Source organism: Malaclemys terrapin, chromosome 9 (genome assembly GCF_027887155.1).
Source record: "Malaclemys terrapin pileata isolate rMalTer1 chromosome 9, rMalTer1.hap1, whole genome shotgun sequence".
NCBI lineage: Eukaryota > Metazoa > Chordata > Testudines > Emydidae > Malaclemys > Malaclemys terrapin.
In genome coordinates, this window is record NC_071513.1 from 73,233,009 (window position 1) to 73,254,513 (window position 21,505).

Consider the following 21,505-nt stretch of genomic DNA (forward strand, 5'->3'; position numbering starts at 1 on the left):
AATTGCAGAGAGCCTTCTTAATGTGAACCAACAAACTTTGAGAAGTTACATTATCAGTTTCAGGGATACTCTTCATAATCCTGGAAACAGTGTTAATTTCATATTGCTGCTGGGAAAAGTTACTAGGTAAGACTACATCTTTGTTCTCCTACCCCCCAAAACACACCCAACCAGGTTCAGGAACAGCACCCTGGCAGAAATCCTAATACCTTCTCAGTGGTGGCAGATGACAGAACAAGGTGCAATGGTCTCAAGTCACAGTGGGGGAGGTCTAGGTTGGATATTAGGAAAAACTATTTCTCTAGGAGGGTGGTGAAGCACTGGAATGGGTTGCCTAGGGAGGTGGTGGAATCGCCATTCTTAGAGGTTTTTAAGGCCCAGCTTGACAAGTCCCTGGCTGGGATGATTTAGTTGGGGTTTGTCCTGCTTTGAGCCACGGGGCTTGGACCAGATGACCTCCTGAGGTCTCTTCCAACTCTAATCTTCTATGATTCCTACCAACTCAAGTAGTAGGGTCTCTAAGTTTCTCCCCAGGCTCCTATCCTGAACCTGTAGAGGTCTCTCCCAATGTTTTTCTTTTTGAAAGTCTATCTCTGGCCTGCCAGTTTACTCCTTTGGCTAATATGGAAAATGTCAGGCTAAGCAATGTCCATATATTTAACTTCATTGTACTGAAATCCGACTTGCTTTTAGAAGAGTAAAATGAAAAACTGCTTTCATACTATTTTAGAAAAACTAAACATTTTGTAATAATTTAATATGCACATTTCCCCTAATGCCCTATGACAAGTCCAGAACAGAGGTTAACATTTCCTCAGCACAGTGATTTTTCCCCCAACTGAAATTTTGCTACATATCTAGAATATTCTAAGGTAAATATGCATTTTAGAAGTTTTACAATTGTCATTAAGTTTCTGTTCAGTCACACACTTGACTGATCTCTTCTTTTTTCTTCTTTTAAATCCTGAAGTAGAAAAATAGACTATACAAAGCTATATCTATATATCATATTAAAGGGTACTATCTGACTGAGTGGAAAATCCAATATTCAACTTGCACTTCTTGAAAAAGTTTTCACAAATTGATGCATATATTTATGTTGTTCATTTGAACCTGATCAAAAAGTTTAGGATAAGATCTTTTAAAAGCATACAGTGATGGCTTAGCCCTGCTTCCACTCAAATTAGTTGGGTCAACAATGCATAAAAGTTACCCCCTCTTTATAGTGTCATGCCTTTAAAATCAATCCATCCATCCCAAACTTTTGTGTAAACTGGTTTTCTGTAGATGAGCACAAGGCCATTTGGCTAGCAAGTCCAGGGACATGTCTACACTATGGACAGACTCAGGAGTTCTCAACCTTTTTCCCCTCTGAGCCCCCCCGACCCACCCCTCCAAACATGCTATTAAAACTCCAGGACCCAGCAGGGGGCCTCAGTCCCACTGGGCAAGGGGTGTGGTCCACTCTGGCATAGGCATAGGCATAGTTTGACTGGGAGGGAAATGGGGGAGAAAGAGGGGTTGTGACACCTAGCCCTGTGTGGGTTGAGGGGACACAACCAAAAGTAACTCAAAAAGGGAGGAGGAGAGGCCCTCAGGTCAAAAAGGCTGAAACCCACTCAGGGGGGTAGCTGGGGCTGTGCGCTAGAAGAGTTCCCCCCTCCCCCCACTTCCTGCAAGCCCCAGAGCCAGGTCACCCCACCTGGGCGGCTCTTACTGGCTGCACCAGCAGTCAAAGAGGGCTGGGAGTGGAGGAGCAACTTCAGCCCCAGGCCCCACCAGCAGGAAGAGGGGCAGACCCCATGAAACTGGCTCACAGCCCTCCAGGAAGCCACAACCCCTGGTTGAGAACCACTGGTTTAGATTACTTCTCCTGTTTTGGGGGTTCTCTAAATACAACCTAAAAGGGAAAAAGGTTAGGGGAACATGGTCTGGCTGAGGAATTAGAGTAGACATGAAGCTATTAGTGTTCCAAGCCTTGCAAAGGAATTGAAGAAAATGGTAGCAGGAGCTCAGCTTTACAGGTGACCTTGATATTCTATCTAGGTTCTTCTATACAACCCATCACTATAGCATTCAAGCATCTCATACTGATGAATTTATCCACAGAACTCCACTGTGAGAAAGACATATTATTCCCATTTTACAAATACAGAATGGGAGCAAACATTAAGATACCTCCTCAAAGTCTCAAGACGTATGTGGTAGAGTTAGGAATTTAACACAGACCACCTGAATCCTAGTACAAGCTCGTACGTGAGGTGACTATCCAATGAAGGTGCACCGAGAAGGATTCACCAAGAATCAAAGTAGCAAGACCCCATAGTGCACACAATCATTTAATGTTTTAAAGATTTCTCTGCATTTTGCCTTTAAAACTTGATCAGAAGTCAACATGAAAACCTCACACAAAGTTAAATGTTCTGTATGGTAAATGCGAAGGCCTGATTTTGGTAGATTTTCATAGTAAAGTCCCAAGCTTTGAGAAAGTAGTAGTACTGTATTTTCATTTTGATTACACAAGTATTTTTTCCCCTCCGGATATGCTTAGTTCAAAAGGAATTATTTTGGGCGAGTTCTATGTCCTGTGTTATAAAGAGATCAGACTAAATCACCACAATGGTTCCTTTTGGCCTTGGAATCTATAAAAAGGTTGTCTATAGTTTTATCTATGTTTTATGAGTCAAATGTCTATACTTAAAAGGAAGAGAGGTACACTCATCTACCCAATAAAGTTCTGAAGTAGAATTCTAGGGAAGAGGGTGGGAAGGGGAGGGCCATGGTGATTAAAAACTGCAGCTCCCATAGGCTTTAATGGAATTTGCAGATGTTCAGTACCTCAGCATTTGGCCCTTAACTGTAATAGTCATTTTTCATCTAAAATAAAGTTTCATAGAGGAGCATTTATTAGAAGTCTATACCATATAGAGCGAGCCAGCTAAACTGAATTTTGATCATCAAGAACAGACAAGAACTTAACCATAAGCCGATGCATTTACTAGCGAGCTCAAAATTCATTAGCTTGGGTCTAGTGGAACTATTTTGCAGATTGCTTCAGAACCAAAAACAAAAAAGTCTATGTAAGGTTTTATCCAGGCTGAGTTTCAAAAATAAGACACTTCACCCTTCCAAAATAAAATAAATAAATAAGTAAATATTTATCAGCTTACTTGCTAGTTTAGCCTGTAATCCTGAAGGTCCAGGTTTTGAAGTCTCTGACTTTGAAGAGCCTGGTAGAGACAGTTTTGTTTTAGGCAGGCTAACTTTTGGGCTGAAGCGAGCGGCCCAGTCAAACTTTGAAGAGCCACCTGTTTTACTCGGTTCTTTATCTCTGCTACTCCTTCTGGGACTGGGACTAGATGCAGAACGGGAACGCCTCGCCTTGCTCTGGTCTTTTCCTTGTTTTACTCTGGCACCCTGAGGAACAGTGGAAGAAGCAGAGGCAACAGCAGAAGAGGAGGAGGATGTAGAAGCTGAAGAAGAAGAATCAGTGATGTTGCTACACCCAGCTTTGGCTGAGGTCGCTGATTTTGAAGCCAGTTTGCTGGGTTTTGCAGACCTCTCTTCAACGCCAGTTGATTCAACTGCTGTACCACTCTTTATACAAGATGAACTCTCTGTCCTTTTCCTTTTCTGACTTCGGGAGCTACCGGTAGCTCCACCCTTTCTGGTATGAGCCTTGCTCGTTGATGGCAATTGTGCAGATTTCGACTGCTGTTCTTGGTCTAAGTGTCTTTTCTTAGATTTTGTATGTGGCTTGTTTGTTTCTGAGAAAGTTTCAGTATATTGAAGTGCTTTGGGTTTTTTAGCAGAGCTAGGGGAATTGGTCCTGTTATAATCTGGGCTAGCACTGCGTTTCACTCCTCGAGAATTGTCTTTCTTAGGCACCTGCCCCGTTTTTTGCCTTTCTGAAGTACTGACTTTGTCTGGGTCTTCTTGTGGTATTATAACTGCAGATGAACTACAGCCTCTGCAGAAGTAAGCAGAAACAGAGTTAATACAATACTAAGTTACAAGAAACTTTACATTATTACAATAATTGAGACTTGACTTATACTAATTGTTGTCATTCAAGAAAATGTAGCTCTATCCTAATCACAGTCCATTCGAGGTTTACATTAAACAAGAAAAACATGCTTAGATGAAAAAGGTTGCATTCCAGATTTCAATGATGTAACTTTACTAGCATGACCAAACTAAAATAAAAAAAGCTGCAAAATAAGAGCATGGAAAACTGCCATCTATGGATTTTTAGGAGAGTTATGAGATGATTTTAAACACCATTTGGAGTATAGTACCTCTTGTTTCACAGATGACAACCAAAATACCTCAAGCCACTATGAAACTAGTATAATGAATACCTATTTCAGAACTAAGTTCCACAAGAAACCAAGGAGTATTCAGTAATGCATAACCAGTCAACTGGATTTCAGATCAGGAAAGATTCCTCATATACAAGTGAGAATTTTTTTAAAAAGTGATTGCAATTTATCTTTATTTCATTATAGTCACATGAAATATTTCAAAATGGTTTTGTTCTCTTCAACAGGACTGAAATCGGATCTATTCTAATTTAAGGGGCAAGAAGATGGAAATGGTAAGCAAATAAGAAGACATCACTAAGGTTCTGATCACTAAAGCAGTCTGATATCAGATCATTTGGTTTAATACATTACACAGTTCAGAACTGTTTGGGAAATTTCCATCTTACCCAACATGTAGGAAAATTTCTATTTTCAGTATATAATCCAGAGCTAGTTATGCAGAATTTGTTTTCTCCCCAGCACTGATGAAATGGCATTTCAATTTGTGACTTAAGTACAATGCGATGCACGAACATTTCAGACACTGACATACATCAGTTGAGCATTAAGCCTAGATTAGTAAAAACTAGATGTCAGACAATTTAGGATAATCTAATCTGGTTAGAGTATTATATACATTCTTGAAGTGCACATTACACTTGTTAACAGGAATATGAAGCAGTTACCTTTTAGAAAAGTGTCCCCTGGACTGCTCAGTAGTAGTATTAGACTGCACTTTGGGTGCCTTTGAAATAGATTTTTTACTCTCAGGAGGGCTATGTGCCTTATGTTTTGCCTGCCCTAAATGTGACCTGTCAGCAGAAAGTCAAAACAGAAAGCTATCAGGAGTCTGAGATGTAGATACAAGCCTGTAGGTGGAAGGTGTTTTTTTGTACTTTATACAAAAATATATTAGTGTAAGTACAACTTCACATCAACCCTTCATTATACAAGATAATACTAAAATTTATTCTTCTAAAGTGTCATGTAATGTTTTGTAAAATGAAATGCACTTAGTAGTGATTTCTAACCAACTTATTTTGGGGCATCTTGAATAAGTAAGACATTGCAAAAAAAGTTTCAAACCTAAAGAATTGTTAAATGTGAAATTATCTGCAGTTATTCTGCTATGCAAGCCCAATCAATTCCCAATTATCAACTCAAGCATGAAAAACAAGACATGACCAGATTTTAAAAAAACAAAACAAAAAACAAAACAAAAAAAACACCCCCCTACTCCACCCCACACACACTTTCAAAATTAGGGCAATTTTTTTTAAAACAGGAAAAAATATTAACACATCAACCTTGAATGCTTCCATGCATCAGAGCTTATCCACTAACAGGTGTTTACAAGTTTGCCCCTTTGCTGTTCAATTTCACAAATCCACCAGTAAGGGTTCTCCCATGGGCATAGGAAATCCACCTCCCCAAGAGCTGGTAGCTAGGTTGATGGAAGAATTCTTTAGCTTTTATAAGTTATCCAGAGACTGTACCATGGGGTTATACTATTAGGTATATTTCCATCTGCTGCATTTCACTTGTTAACATTCATGTGCTTCCACTGTTGCTACTTTGACTTTGTAAGAGTAGACCCTATTATGCAGAATATAATATAGGAAGAGGACCAGGCTTTAGGAAAAACCACAAATACTTCAGCTACTCCAGAATGTAACTCGCTTCTTCCAGTAACATAGAAGATATTCAAGGGACATAACTAGGGCCCTACCAAATTCACGACCATGAAAAACACGTCATGGACCTTGAAATCTGGTCTTGTGTGCACTATCCAGATTTCAAGGGGGATACCAGCATTTCTCAAACTGGGGGTTCCAACACAAAAGCTGGTCATGGGAGGGGGGGTGTCGCAAAATTATTGTGTGTGGGGGGGGAAGGGAGGTGTCATGGTATTGCCTTTGTGCCTACTGCTGGCAGCGGCATTGCCTTCAGAGCTGGGTGACTGGAGAGCAGTGGCTGCTGGCTGGGCGCCCATCTCTGAAGGCAGCCCCCCGCCAGCAGCAGTGCAGAAGGGTGCTATACCATGCCATCCTTACTTCTGCACTGCTGTTGGCAGCAACATCACCTTCAAAGCTGGGCTCCCAGCCAGCAGCCACCACTGTCCAGCCACTCAGCTCTGAAGGCAGCACCATCGCCAGCAGCAGCGCAAAACTAAGGGTGACAGTACCGCGACCCACCCTACAATAACCTTACAAACCTCTTTTGGGTTAGGATCCTACAACACCATGAAATAGCTGATTTAAATATGTAAAATTATGAAATTTACAATTTTTTGAATCCTATGGCCATGAAATTGACTAAAATGGATTGTGAATTTGGTAGGGCCCTAGACGTAACCGGTCACCCAAGAATCAGAATTTTACACATGCTATTAACTAAGCATGTCTAATTCCTGAGCGTTTGCAAATTATAATGAAGTAGGGGAAGGTTAGAGATTGTGAGCACCTCTGGCCTTGAGAAATCTAGTTCTTAAAGTTGGTTTAGACACGCCAGCGGCAATGGGGAGGAAAGCAGAGGAGTTGTGCGTTGACAGAGCAGCAGCTGTCCCAGCTTTAAACAGGTTAATAAAGCCTTTTGACAGCTTGTTTCCAAAACCCTATAGAGAATCTACAAAAGTGCTCTTACCAAGACGACAGGCAAGCCATAAGAATAATGGACCCAAGAAAGAACAGCTATGAAACAGCTGCAGAAGTCAAGAGATTATGATCTGAGAAAGGGAGCTCTATCGCACATAAAAATAGAATGCTATTCACTTTCAAATCTGTGTAACTGTTTCCTATATGAGTTTTTGTAGCTTGTGACTAGAGGAAAAGAAATTTAAAACTTATTTTTTCCCCTCCTATTATGTGGTATTTTTAATGCAACTGATTTACCATTGGGAAAGAAGTTCCAACAGGCTACCCCAAGAGACTGTACGTTACCCTTTCAAAAGAAAGGATCCAGTAAAGTTAACTGATCTAAAGGTAATACAGTGGTGGCTCAAAGAAGGGATGCAGAAAGTGACTAAAATGAGTCCATGCAACAGAATGAGCAGTCAGAGTTGCTGGGGTACTCTATTGCAGGTGACCTTTTCATAATGTACTTTAAAGGTACATTCAGTTTGAAAGCACCATCCACGGATGTGCAGTATTTTTAATTCATGGGCAGTCAAAGCACGTAAGAAGCGGTCACAACTTGTAACATGTGAGTGAGATGTCAAAAATTAGAGTTACATATACTGTATAAATCTATTTGAAAATCCTCTAATCCCATCTCTTGTTCTCTGCCATCACTGGAAGCAGACAAGGCAAATTATTTGAAACGGCTCCGAGAAATCATATAATACAGTTTACAAAATAAATATTTGAAAGTTGTCTAAGATCATACAAGTTAGTCACCACTACCGCAAGAGAAAGGGGCTAAACCCAAGAGGACAACTTGGAGAAAGCATGCATTGGGTATAAAGTAACCCATCTCAGATTTACACATATTTGACACTAGGAAACTCATGAGTAGTATCCAGCTTCAAGACAAGCGGTGAGCAAGATTAGATCATGACAAAAAATAGGCTACCCCTGGTTTAGGTTAAGGTCCAAATTCTTGGTCAAGGTCTAGATTCCAGAGAAAATTTAAAAACTATGATAAGTAAATAAAGAGATTTCTGGGTCTGTTCAAAAGCATCTGGCAGTCCAGATTTCACCCGTAGTCCACCTATTAACTACCCTGACCTAAACGGTAGCATCCAGTGCACCGTGGCGAAGTATGTGTAAAGTGGTAGTTGCTTTGCAAAGCTGTAAGCTAAGCATAAGGACTCTCCACCCAGGATGAAACAGCAACCTTGCTAGAAATGCTAAAGGAAACAGTTCAGATTTGACAAAGTCTAGAGTCTTTTCAGAGTCTAGATTATATTCCACTTGTGTTCGATTAGCTACTTTTAAGAAGTCTTTCAAGCCTAAGGCCATGTCTACACTAGACAATTTGCATCGGTACAGCTGTGCCACTGTAACTGTGCCACTGTAAGCTTGTTCGTGTACCCGCTCTATGCCAGCAGGAGAGAGCATAGAAGAGCTGATGTGGACAGCACTGTCCATGTAACTTTTGTCATTCGGGGGCAGGAGTCCCCCCCCCCCCAAAGTGACATGAGTAATACCAACAAAAGGGTAGTGTAGACATGCAATAGAGGTGTAATTTTCAATTACAAGTCCCACATCGGTTTATTATAGCTTTAAATGATATTTTAACAATTCTGTATAAAAAAAGTTAATACTTTAATTCCCCCAATTACCATGAGAATTCTTTGCAACCTAATATACACAAGAGACTAGAACTCTGTTGGGCAGCCACTCCATATGCACCCCAATATTTGTGTCTGATGGATTACTTTCACTACCCTCTTAAATAGCCCCTCTAGTTTTCTTTTTTGATGAACGTTTATGTATAGCTTGTATATGGTCTCCTTATCTTCATGCCTCCCTTTTTACATCCTGGCATAACAACTCCCATGGGCTTTTAGGACCATACAGATTAGTGTGATCTAGAGTGGCGGTTATCCATGTAGTGCAACTATTGTTAAGCGTCTGGTACTGGCTGCTATATACAGAAAATACAAAACCCATAGTGGACAATTACGGAATAGCCTGACCATAAGGGAAAAAAAGTCCTCATAAACGTCATCGATTAGTGGATGACTTACATTTCCAAATCAATCTAGATTTAAAAAAAGAGATTCAGTGGAAAAAAGTTATGAATTTCTCATTATATATAAATATATATATATATAAAATAAAATAAAAAACTGGTATACCAAATCGATCTAAGTTATTCAACTTCAGCTACATGAATAACGTAGCCAAAGTCAATGTACTTAGACCTACTCACCACGGGGTTTTCACTGCGGTGAGTCGACTGCTGCCACTCCCCCATCGACTCTGCCTGCATCTCTTGCAGTGGAGGAGTACAGGAGTCGATGGGAGAGAGTGCTCAAGGGTTGATTTATCATGTCTAGACTAGACGAGATGGACTGATCGCTGCCCGCCAATCCGGCGGGTAGTATAGACATACCCTGAGAGTCCTGAGTGTTTTAAACGTAGAAAATCAAGGATTTTAGGTAGAGAGCCTCCAAGGGGGTCACTGTTGTGGTTGGTTCTCCAAATTGAAAATCTTTTCTATTTAAAGAAATATTTTCTCCTCATGGCCAGCTTTCTGCTTCACTGCAGGATCTCTCGCACTTCAACAGTGAAGTCAGTAGCACTCAACCATCCTGCATCCAGGCTGTTGGATGTAGTGATTTCTGGTCTGGATGAAGTGATATTTTTGAAGACAATCTGGAGCTATTCTGTCTACAAGTAGTACAGGAGGCTGAACAGACATTAGCCAGAGCTGTCTATCAGGGTTATCCATCAAGATCAGTGTGTTTGCAGATCACTCTGGGATTCAACAAAATGGGTGGATATGCTTACATGAGATCTTGATCCTAAGTGGGGCGGGGGGGGAGGGGGGGGGGAGGAGGTTTGCAAGGATTCTGGGATGTCTTCGCTGGAAGAAGAGTGTGGACCTGTAAGTGTTGTCTTTGGTAGCAAAGCAAATCTATACCAGGATTTCCCCACCACTAAAATACTGGCGTGATAATGGAATTCTGCTACTATTCACAGCTGGTAATGGACTGTGCCTAGAATCTCTGAAATTCTTGCTGATTCCTGGAAGATGAAACATTAAGGTAAACCTATGTTGACACCATGTCCATAACTTGATTGCCTCCTGACAAGATGAGGGGGCACCTTCTTGCTTGTTTACATGACATATTACAGATGTGTTTGAAAGCCTGTACAGTAGAATTCTTTTGAACAGTTAGGATTGCTATGCAAGCTAATCTAAACACCAGTAATTCTGTAACATTTATGTCAGTCATACCTTTTTGGGAACAAAGTTCCTCAGATCTTGACATGGTCCAGGTGTGTACACCTCAACCTGTTCCTAATGCATCTATGATTGGTGTCTATAGGAAGTGAAGAGTACTCCTTCTGAATGTTCTTGGGACTATGTAGTCACTGGACTGGTGGCCCATGAGAGCTGGGACCACAACTCATACTCACTTGATACCTCAGGGGGAGATACATCCATTACATGGTTGGCTGAAGTCCATGTAGGTGAACTCTGGCTAACAATGTTATATATGTGTAAGCTTGTATGTGGTGCAGAAATCTGAAGCAGGTTCTTACTGTGGTTGATGGATTCCTTTTGATACTGGTAGTTATCTGAACAGAGTAAAACCTGTTCTTGGGAAGACATGCTTTTGCTGATTTGGAGTTGATAACGACGCCTATGGACCATCATTTGAGAGACTTTTGTAATCTACCTTGATGCCCGGGTGCCTGAACAGGTGAAGGACAGATCAGGGCTGTCCTGATGAAGTCTGCCTTTGACCAGTCAAAATAGATTAGAGTATACGTGAATGTCCTACCTCTTCAAATACGTAGCCACTATAGCTAGGCATTTCTTTCCCATCTCAGGGCTGTGGAAAGCATAAATGGTAGATCTTTGTATTGTATTGGTAGTAATAGGAAAAAAGAGGACTAAGGGAGGATATGATAGAGGTCTAAGTAAATAAGGAAGTGTAATTTACTCCTTCTCATAAAAAGACCCAGGGGAGTCACCAAATGAAATCAATAGGCAGCAAGTTTACAAATAAAAGGAAGTATTTCTTCACACAATGCACAGTCAACCTGTGCAACTCCTTGCCAGAGGATGTAGTGAAGGCCAAGACTAGGTAAGTTCATGGAGGACAGGGCTATTAGCCAGGATAGGCAGGGATGGTGTCCCCAGCCTCTGTTTGCCAGAAGCTAGGAATGGGCAACAGGGGATGATCACTTGATGATTACCTGCTCTGTTCATTACATCTAGGGCACCTGGCATTGGCCACTGTTGGAAGACAGGATACAGGGCTAGATGTACCTTTGATCTGACCCAATATGGCCGTTCTTATATTCTTAATAATTGAGTCCTACTACAAATCCCAGATACTTCCATATTGTAATTCATTTGGCACACAGGAAGTATAAGTCTTTGAGGAAGAGAGCCACAAGCCAGTCTTGAACCTAAAGGGATGATTAATAAGGATGGCAAAGCTTGCCTCAGTCAGACTGCATATATATTTGTTCAATACTCAGTCTCCTTAGATATAGGACAGGACAAAGACACCCATTTTTCTGGGGAACAAAACGATACCAGGAGTATACGGAGCCTCTTTTATAGCTTCCAGGCCATACCAAGACGACACTTTTTAGGTTTTTCATGAGAAGGGTCCCTGAAGAGTGACAGGCAAGAGGGGTGGGTAGGGACAATAACTGAAATTGGATCAATTAGCCCTGACAGTTTCCAGTACCCATCGGTCAGTCAACATTACCCTCCAAGCACAAGGAGGGGAAAGCCAGTATCCCAATGTTAGGTTTGGGGATGGCTCTTGTCTAATCTAAGCACGGACTCTTGCTTCAAACCTGCTGTCTGGAAGCAGAGGAAGACTGGCCAGCAACTGAGGAAGACGATTGATAACTTTTTTTCTAGGTGGAAACTCTCAAAACCGTTGCTAAGGGTAAGTGGGAGTCCTCTCTGGTTTTCCCTTGATATCTAGGAAGTGTGTAATTTGGGGTTCAGCTGGAGTTGGGCAATGAGCTAAGTGTAGCCCTGTAATCTTTTAAGAAATTTAACACGTGGTCAGTGCCTGTACTTAAGTCTAATCTTCAAGGGCAGAATTCTCAGTTGTTCTTTGCACCAGACTAGGAATGTCAGATTTTAGCCATGATGCTCTGTGCATAGTTACTGCAGTGGCCCTGGACCTAGCCATTATCTGATGCATCCATGGCTGCCTGTAGAGATTTTGATGCAAAACTCAGATCTTTGCCATTGAGGATTTTCAACTCTGCTCTGGATTCCTGAAGGACATTGGCTGGGGAGGAGATAAAGTTACCAACTTGGATAGGGTACTTTGTAAACAAGGCCTGATATATTGATATTTGTAGCTGAAATGATGCTGACCAAGAAGCCTCTTATAAAAAGATACATCTTTGGGACTTTGTTTCTGGGGTCCTTTCAGACTGTGGTCTTCTCACGGACTAGAGAAACCACTAATGAACCTGGTATTATGCAGGTGTAAGATTGTTCTCCACTCAGTACCCCAAAAGGGGTTGGACCAAAGTTGCAAGCATCGTTACCAGATATTAGTTGGTTCATCCTCATTAATTGGTAGTGGTATTCTGGCAGGAGTTGAAGAATGCAAAGTATCAAAAAGTTAGTAATCTTTATCTTCAATCACCAAAGTCTCTATTTCAAGGGTCTGAGCTCTTTCAGAAACTTCTGGAAATCTCCATAGTCAGGAATTGAAGAAAGTGACATCAGGAGAAGATGATAGGTCATTGGAAAGGGCTGAAAAGGCATTGCTCAAAAGGCTCGAGACCAGCCTATTCCTCCTTTGCCAGCTGTTCTTGTTCCTGGTGTACAGATAATGGTCTGACAAGGGGTGCTGAATGGACATGAGCAACACATCTTAAAGAACAACAGTTATGAAAGGATAGATAGTTTTTTCTTTGAGTGCTTGCTCATATTGATTCCATTCTAGGTGACTCACAAGAAGTATCTATGGAGGTGGGCTCAGTGTTCACACCTTAGCGGCTTGCAGTACTGTTCTACAGAAACCAGCATTGTCCTGGGCCTGCTGGATAAGCACATAATGGGACGTAAAGGTATGGACCGATGACCACGTGGGTTGCCCTACAGATGTCCTGAAAAGGCACTTGGGCCAGAAAGGCTGCCAAAGAGGCCTGCACCCTGGTAGAGTGGGCAGTGACAATCGCCGGGGCGGCACCTTCGCTTGATCATAGCGGAAGTGAATGCAGGCAGCAATCCAAGAAGAAATTCTCTGAGCAGATACAGGGTGACCTTTCATCCCTTCAGCCACAGCGACAAATAATTGCATCAACTTACGGAATGGTTTGGTCCTGCCAACGTAGAAGGACAGAGCCTTCCTGATGTCCAGGGCACGTAGCCTGCACTCCTCCTTGGACTTTTGCAGCTTCGGAAAGAAGACTACCCATAAGTAAATGTCTTGGCTCAAATGAAATTGAGAGACTACCTTGGAAAGAAAGGCTAGATGCGGTCTTAGCTGGACCTTGTCCTTGTAGAAGGCCTTGCAAGAAGGTTCTGAACCGAGTGCCCAAATCTCAGATACCCGGTGGGCCAACATCACTGCAACCAGGAACGTGACCTTCCAGGAGAGAACAGGAAGCCAAAGGCTCAAAAGGGGGACCTGTGAGCCACAACAGCACCAGATTCAAGTCCCACAGAGGAACAGGATCCCTGATGTGTGAGCAAAGGCTCTCTGGGGCCTTAAGGAATTTGGCTGTGATATCCTGAGAGAAAATTGACCTGCCCTCGAGCGGCAGGTGGAAGGCTGAGATGGCTGCTAGATCAACTTTGATCTATGAGAGCAACAAGTCCTGGAGTTTGAGATGCAGGAGTGTAGCGGGGTGGTTACCCCACTCCTGCCCTGAAGGGCTTAAAACAGCCCTGGGGGAAGGTTGTGGCTGGGAGTTGCTAAGCTGGGAAGTGGCTGCAGCTGGGCCACGCCCCAATCAGGCCACAGCTGACCTCTATAAAAAGGCTGTGAGCCAAGAGCCCAAACAGATTCCCTCTAGCTTCTGAGAGGGAGGGACCTGGCTGCAGGGACCTGAGTGGAGCAGGGCTGGGGAAAGGCAGAGGAGCTGGGGAGGCTCCAGCCTGGAAAGTCCCAGGCTCCAGCCTAGCAGAGGGCAGCCCAGGGTAGGCAAAGGCAGCAGGTCGAAACCCAACCTGGCCTATGATGAGTGGCTGACACTGCAGTCTGCCCCAGGGCCCGGGGGCTAATTGGTGACTGGCAGTAGCCCATGACTGAGGCAAGGTGAGGATAGAGGGTTGGGGGTTCCCCTGGGTAGGGAGACCCTGGGAGAAAGAGGAGTTACTGCCAGGGGGAAGTACCCCAAAGAACAGGACACCGGAGTCCAGGGAGGGTCACTGGGGCCAAGCAGCAGCTGGACACCAGCCTGCAGAGGGCACTCCGAAGGCTGGAGAAGAGCTAGTTCCCAAGGACGACCAGCAGGAGGCGCCGCAGGGGTGAGTCCACTCCCTTAAAAAGAGGTAGTCTAGAATGAGTTGCAACGAAACTTGCTCAGGACAGACACCTTTATTTGCCATCCAGCAGGTGAACTGCTTCCATCTGGCCAAGTAGCCCTCCACCAGAGTCACCTTTCTACTTCCCAACTGGGACTCTCTGGATCTCAGTTGACCACTGCCCCTCCTGCACTTTTAGCCACGCATCAGCCAAGCTGTCAGATGCAGTGCCACCAGGTTTGGGTCCAGAAGACTACTGTGGTTCTGAGCGGCAGCTGGAAGGGGTCGCCACCAAGAGGTCCAGCAGAGTGCTGAACCAGTGTTGGCGTGGCTATGCTGGCACTATGAGGATGACCTTCACCCTTTCCTGCTTAATCTTCATGAGGACCCTGGTCAACAATGGCACTGGAGGCAAGCCCCTGACCACAGGAGCAGGAAGGCGTCTGATAGTGATCCTCCGTCCATGCCCTGAAACAAGCAGAAAAAGTGGCATTTACTGTTCTGCCTGGATGCGAATAGGTCCACCCAGGGAGGTCCCCACTTGTGGAAGATGAACTGACCACATCTGGGTGAAGGAACCACTCAGCGTGAGACAAGAAAGTCCTGCTGAGGCAGCATGCCCAAGCATCCTAGGTCCCTGGGAGGTCAGAGGCTATGAGATGTCTGTTGTGCTGCAGACAGATGTTCCAGAGCCGGAGAGCTTCTTTGCAGAGGGCTCTGCCCTGCCTGTTGATATAGAAGACTGGCCATCAGGACCTGAATCACCATGCCTTGTACGGGAGGCAGAAAGGCTTGGGAGGCTAGGCAAACTGCCCTGAGTTCCTGGATGTTGATGTGCAGGGACCAGTCATGACTAGACCAACAACCTTGCATACTGAGATTGCCCAGATGGGCTCCCCATCCTAGGTCCGAAGTGTCAGATACAAGAGAGTCATTGATGAGACTGGGGCCACAAAGGGGACTCCTTCCAGCACAGATGTGGGATCTTGCCACCAGATGAGAGAACACAGTAGGCTGTCCAGAATCCTAGTCCATGCTGTGCCGGCTGGGGACATAGCATGGCTGGGGTCGGTCTGCTAGGAGCCTGAGAGGTGTGTGCCAGACCACATAAATGCATGCCGCCATGTGCCCTAACATTCCCAGGCATGTGTGGGTGGTGGTGAGCGGTTGGGCACGCAGAGACAGGATGAAGTCCACCATGGCTTGGAATCAAGTCTCAGGGAGGAAAACTCTGGCTAGAGTAGAGTAGAGTACCGCCCCGATCAGTGCAATGCATTGCACTGGAGTTAAAATTGACTCTCTCATTTATTATTAGGCCCAGGTTGTGACCGGTGTAACAGACCAGATCAAGATGCTGCTGCACCTGATCTGACCAGCCCCTTATCAACCAACAAATCGTCGCGGTATGGGTAGATTTGGACTCCCCGAGGTCGCAGGTAAGCAGCCACTGGCGCTATACACTTTGAACACTCTTAGGGCCAACGAGAGACCGAAGGGCAGCTCCGTGAACTAGAAATGGCACTGACCTAGTATGAAGTGGAGAAAGTGCCAGTGCCCTAGGAAAAGGGAAATATGGAAGTATGTATCCTTTAAATCAAGGGCGGCATACCAGTCTCCTGGATCCAGGAGGGGATGGAGGCCAGGGAGACCATGTGAAATTTCAACATCTTGAGAGACTTGAGGCGATGCAGGTCTAGAATAGGTCTGAGGCCCCCTTTTGCCTTCAGAATTAGGAAGTAGCAGAAGTAGAATCCTCTTCTTTCCATGTTCCACAGAATCTCTTCCACTGCCCCCAGGTATAGAAGGTTTTCAACCTCCTGAATGAGGAGCTGCTCGTGAGAAGGGTACCCGAAGAGGAACGGAGAAGGGGGCAGGAAAGGTTTGTTGGCTATAAATTGCAGGGCATAGCCCGACAAAACTGTGCAGCACCCACTGGTCCAATGTGATATGGGACCAAGTTGACTAGAAAGGTCAGAGGCGGTTGAGGAAGACAAGGAGCAGATCTGGCACATTGACTGGGGCATCTTCCTCGGGCACACCCTCAAAATGACTGCTTTTGGATGCCTTGGTCCCTGGAAGGACTAGGCTGGGCAGGGAGATGAGATGACTACTGGTGGCATCGCTTAAAACCAGCCTCTGTCCTTGTTATAGGAGCCAGACCGAGGGGCACCCCAAGGTCTCAATGACAGCAGAGGAGGTGGGGGGCAGAACAGTTTTCTAACCTGCTGAGGAATATGCAGGCCCAAGGAACGGAGGGGGGCCAGGAGTCTTTGAGGCCATGGAGCCTTGCATCAGTTAGCTCAGAGAACAGCCCCCTTCCCTTGAAAGGCAAGTCCTGGAAAGTAGTTTGCACCTCCTGGGACAGCCTAGGGGTCTGTAACCAGGAGCTGCGCCTCACGGCTATGACAGCAGTGACCACCCTGGACAGCGAGTCCTTGGCATCCCAGGCCATCTGGAGGGCACCTCTGGCCAGACTTGCCCTCTTCTGCCAAGGTAGCTAATTCTTGAGCCCAATCCTGTAGGAGGCTCTCCTTGAACTTGCTGATGGAGTCCCAGAGGTTTAAATTGTATTTGCCAAGTAGGGCCTGCTGGTTAGATATCCTAAATTGGAGGCTGACATTTGGTAGGAAGATTTATTCAACAAAATCCAGCCTCTTGGCATCTCTATTCTTGGGGGTGCCACTCGCCTGGCCCTCTCGTTGACGGCAGACACAACCAGGGACCCTGTGGAAGGGTGCATGTACAGGTATTCAAACCCCCTTTGTGGGAGCATAGTACTTTTCCACCTTCTTGGATGTGAGCAGAACAGAAGATGGGTCTGCCATACAAACTTAGCAATTTTCAGCACCCCTGGGCGAATGAGCCATGCGACCTGGGCTGAGGTGGAGAAGGAGGAGGACATTGAAGAGGTCGGACTCTTCAGCTAGCTCCTTGACCTCCAAATTAGGTTGGCAGCCACCCTCTGAAAGTCATTGGGGAGCTATTGGTTTGCAAGACCCCTATCACCACCTTGTCCAGGGACGACGAGGACAACTACACCGCCGGAGGGTGGCGTCCCCTTGCTCCATTGGACTACTCTGTGGCTGCTAGGGCCTCCCGTGAAGTTGCCACTTCAGATTTGGCACCATGCCCCAACTCTGGTGCCAGCTGCACTGGGGGTAGCCTGTCTGATGCAGCCTAGAAGGAGCAGTGGTAGAACAGATACACCCAAGGGTTCTAGTATTGCCACTGGGCGGGCCATTGCCCTCGACCCCATGCCAGCACTGCAGGCATTTTAGTGGGTTCCCAGCAAGGAGATGATTCTCCCTTTATGGGGGGGCTGAACTGGCCCTCTGACCCAGACCACTGTCCTTCTGGTGACCAGGGTGGAGATGTCTAAGCCTGAGTCTGCTGACTGACCCTCATTGGCGACTGGTATGGAGGCAGCCAGGGCTGGTGCCTGCCCAAAGAATGGTACCAGGGCCCCGGTGGATTGGTGCCATGATCAGGAATGGTCCCATACTGGAAGGAACTGATGCCTGGGAGATCTGCGAGACAATGGCAATCAGCACCTTGGCGATCTCTGGCGGGAGGACCAACAGTACTATGAATACAGGGATCAGCATCGTGACTCTAGAGTCCCATGTCTTGTTGGTGGGGACTGTGGCATTGTAGATCTGGGCCTCCTGGCCGGAGACCGAGGCTGCGGTATCGGGATCCTTGGCCATGACAAAGGGGAACGATGTTTGCAGTCCAGGGATGGGGACACTCCCCTGTCTTTGAGGGCAGTTCCATAACTGACCTGATCGTCGGTACCAGTGTCTTGGCGGGATCCACCATATGGCCAGGTACCTGCTGTGTCAGCCAGCCTGACTGTTCTTTGGCCACCGGGCCCACTTCAGGCACAGATGGCCCTCACCCCCTACCACTCTCTGGAGTTGGAGGCAGGTCCCTGGCTGGGGCAGGGGGTCAGACCATAGCGGTAGCCCTGACAGCCTCCGTAGCAGGCACAAGGCCTAACAGGTCCTGTGCCTGAAGTTTCCTTCTTGTGTAGTGCCTGCGGACCAGTCGACTTAGACTGCTTCTTTGGTACCAGTAAGGGGTGTTGCGGATTGTGGGGGAGTTAGGGCCCTGCACCCCTCTTCCCGAGATTCACTGCGACTCTTAACCAGCCAGTAAAGCAGAAGGTTTATTTAAGGACAGGAACACAGTCTCAAGCAGAGCGTGTAGGTACGACCAGACCCCCTCAATTAGGTCCCTCTGGGAGGTTCAGGGAGCTTAGACCCCAGCTTGGGGTTCCCTGCGTTGCACCACCCAGCCCCAACCGAAACTAAACTCCCAGCCCCTCCCGCTGCTCCTCTCCTTTGTTCAGTCTCCCAGGCAGAAGGTGTTAATTCTCCCCACCCCCGTTCCTGGCTCAGGTTACAGCTCAGGTAGCTTCCTTCAAGGGAAGTCCCACATCCCCACTGCAACCCCCCTGCAACATTCCCAGGTCAAATCTGCCCTGCTCCCTGCTTCGTCACAAGGGGGAACAGTGCTGGGTGGATTCTGCTACCGGCAGTGCACTGCATGCCGATACTGAAGTACCGGGCACGGAGTCAGAGTGCAAGGGCTCTGATGCCAGGCACAGATCAGCCTCCATGAGAAGGGCCCTCAAAATCGAATGTCCCACTCTAAGTCCAGGGACAAACATTTTTGCAGATCCGGCACTTTTTTCTATGCGACTCCCCCAAGAACTTTAAACAGCTATCATGAGGGTCACTGATGGTCATCAACTGGCTGCATTCAGGACATAGCTTGAAGCCTGGAGAGCTGGGCATGCCCCACTCTGGGACAAAGTCCCAGCCGGGACTCTAACTACTAAACTACTATTAGAACACTGAACAGCTAACTAAACACAAAGGAGACTGGTCTAAACAGTGAAGAACCTCTAATGCTCCTGCTAAGCAAGACCAGATGCTCCAACCAACGGTCATGGGCAGTAAGAAGGAACAGAGGGTGTAGGGCTGGTGGCACCTGATATATTGCCGCATGAGCTTAGCACTCTGGAGGGCACCACAGCTGGTCCCATAGATACCGCTACAGGAAATATCTCCAACTGTACATGTGGGCCTGCACACACACAGAATGGAATAGACATGAGCGAGCACTCAAAGAACTTCCTATATTTTTTTGACCAATAGGATGCAGGGCAACTCCTGAATGTAGGTCCCCAGTACATCCAACAGGGTCAAGGTGGAGCATTATAGGGATAAGGCTGGTTCCAGTATGATTGGCCAGGCCATTGTCATGCCTGAAGTGGATGAGACTGGGCTCTGAAATTCAAGTCTCTGGTCTGTAGAGAGACTCTCTCATTGATTAGTGTGATCAAAGAGAAAAAATTTCCCTGATAAAGTGGAGAGAAAGTGTGCCCTGGTGAAGGAGAGGAGTAAGCTTCCTGCAGAGGTGATACTCAAATTTAAGGTGACTGTGGTACCAAGAGACCAGGGCTATGACATCAGTGCCAGAAACATAGCAACCTCTTCGCACATTGAAATCAGCCAGCCATTAAAGGTTTCTATTATCTATGCTGATGTCAGTACTAGTACCAATGTCGATGCTGGGGATTCAAAGTTGCCAGAATTGTCAGATATAGGTACTGAAAATGTCTTGTACCTTTTGAGTACAGAGCCACACATTGAGAAAGCATCACATCTCCTTGTTGAATGAGCCAGCTTAGTGCTTCCCCTGGTGTTCTAGGAATGGAAGAGGGGAAATCAGTGTGAGGAGTCTATATAGCCTGGTGTTTGGATCTCCCCTGCCTTGGTGAGGGGGCAATATTGGTCTTTGCTGCCAGTGTGGTTGCTGATAAGGTGGTTTACAATTGCCCCAAATCCTTGCCTGACAGTGCCACGAATGCAGGCACCAACGTTGTGTGGTGCTGGCAAAGGCAATGTCTGACTAGGACTTAAGACGAGTTCTATCTTGAAGACAGATTCTTGTTCCTTGGGGTCCAAAGTGCCTTATTGATGGCTAAAGTTACATCTTGAACAAAGTGAACCTGGATTTCCTTGTCCTGGTCAAAAAGGAACAGCTAACCAAGGAGCTGTCGACCATACTGCTGTTTATATCGTGGATAGACCAAAACTAGTGTTAGTAGACCAAAATGTGACCAAATGCCTCCTTGACTACTAAGAAACACTCTTCCTGTGTGTACAGCACAAGGCAGCAGTCCTCTTGTTAGTCAGCTTTGTAAGTTGGTTCTTAAATACAAGAGGTGTTTTGAGAAATTAATCAAGTGGCCAAATATCTAATTTGAGATCAAACAGGCCTTATCACACAATAAAATGCTTTGACACCACACAAGCAGTTGTTTTCACTTGTTAAAAGAGAAAAAATTATGTCAGTCACTTGTCCCATTTAAAGGAGTAAGTTAACCTGGTGTTTACACTGTCTACCTGCTGTAATAGAGATATGTAAATAAATTTTTTCGGGGTAGTCTGGATGGATTCTGTTTTTTGGGAGTTCACAATCACTCTTGGGCTACGTGGCTCAGGAGAGCAAATTATATATTTTCACACTGTCTAGATTTCATGCTAGCTGGAAGATTACATATAACCAGATTCCGTATTTTACACTTCACCTGATCATTTCAGCCTACAACAGCACTGCAGCTGTAATTTGAGGAAAAACATTTATGAAGTCACAGCAATTCCAGTTATTAGGATTACAGAACTTGAAAGACTGAATTTAATAGCATCAAGTCATGCTGTATTTACATACTAATATATATGCCTTTTGTTCAGAGTTTCTCAAATATACTTGTAGGTAATAGCGATCTTACCTTCCTTCTAATGTGTCGTCTTGTGGTTGGGCCCCGGCAGTGTTCCTCTGTGAACGTCGCAGTGACCCCCCTGGATTGTTATTAGGCCGGTTGGACATTGGCACCTCTCTCCTGAAGGGACATACCCTTTCTAGACACTACCATTCACTGTAAGAAAAAAAAGTCAATACACTTAGACACAGAAAAGGATTCCTGAAGATACCACATTATTAAGTAAGAAAAGTGTCTTCATGGAACGGACGGCTTAAGTCTGTTCCAAGTCAAG

The 21,505-nt window shown here is 45.4% G+C and overlaps 1 protein-coding gene across 4 annotated transcripts in view; it reads right to left on the minus strand.

Moving 5' to 3' along the window:
• The window catches only part of TRIP12 (thyroid hormone receptor interactor 12), a 172,410-nt gene that overhangs the window by 106,690 nt on the left and 44,215 nt on the right, over positions 1–21,505 (minus strand). For 2 of the 4 annotated variants that reach the window (XM_054040670.1, XM_054040669.1), the window contains exons 2-4: positions 21,241–21,387; positions 4,991–5,116; positions 3,171–3,970 (exon numbers count right to left, since the gene is read on the minus strand). In XM_054040670.1, coding sequence (XP_053896645.1) covers positions 3,171–3,970; positions 4,991–5,116; positions 21,241–21,338 — 1,024 coding nt within the window. In that variant the 5' untranslated portion in view covers positions 21,339–21,387. The remainder of the gene's footprint in view (positions 1–3,170; positions 3,971–4,990; positions 5,117–21,240; positions 21,388–21,505) is intronic. The other 2 variants (XM_054040673.1, XM_054040671.1) reach the window with 1 other exon arrangement.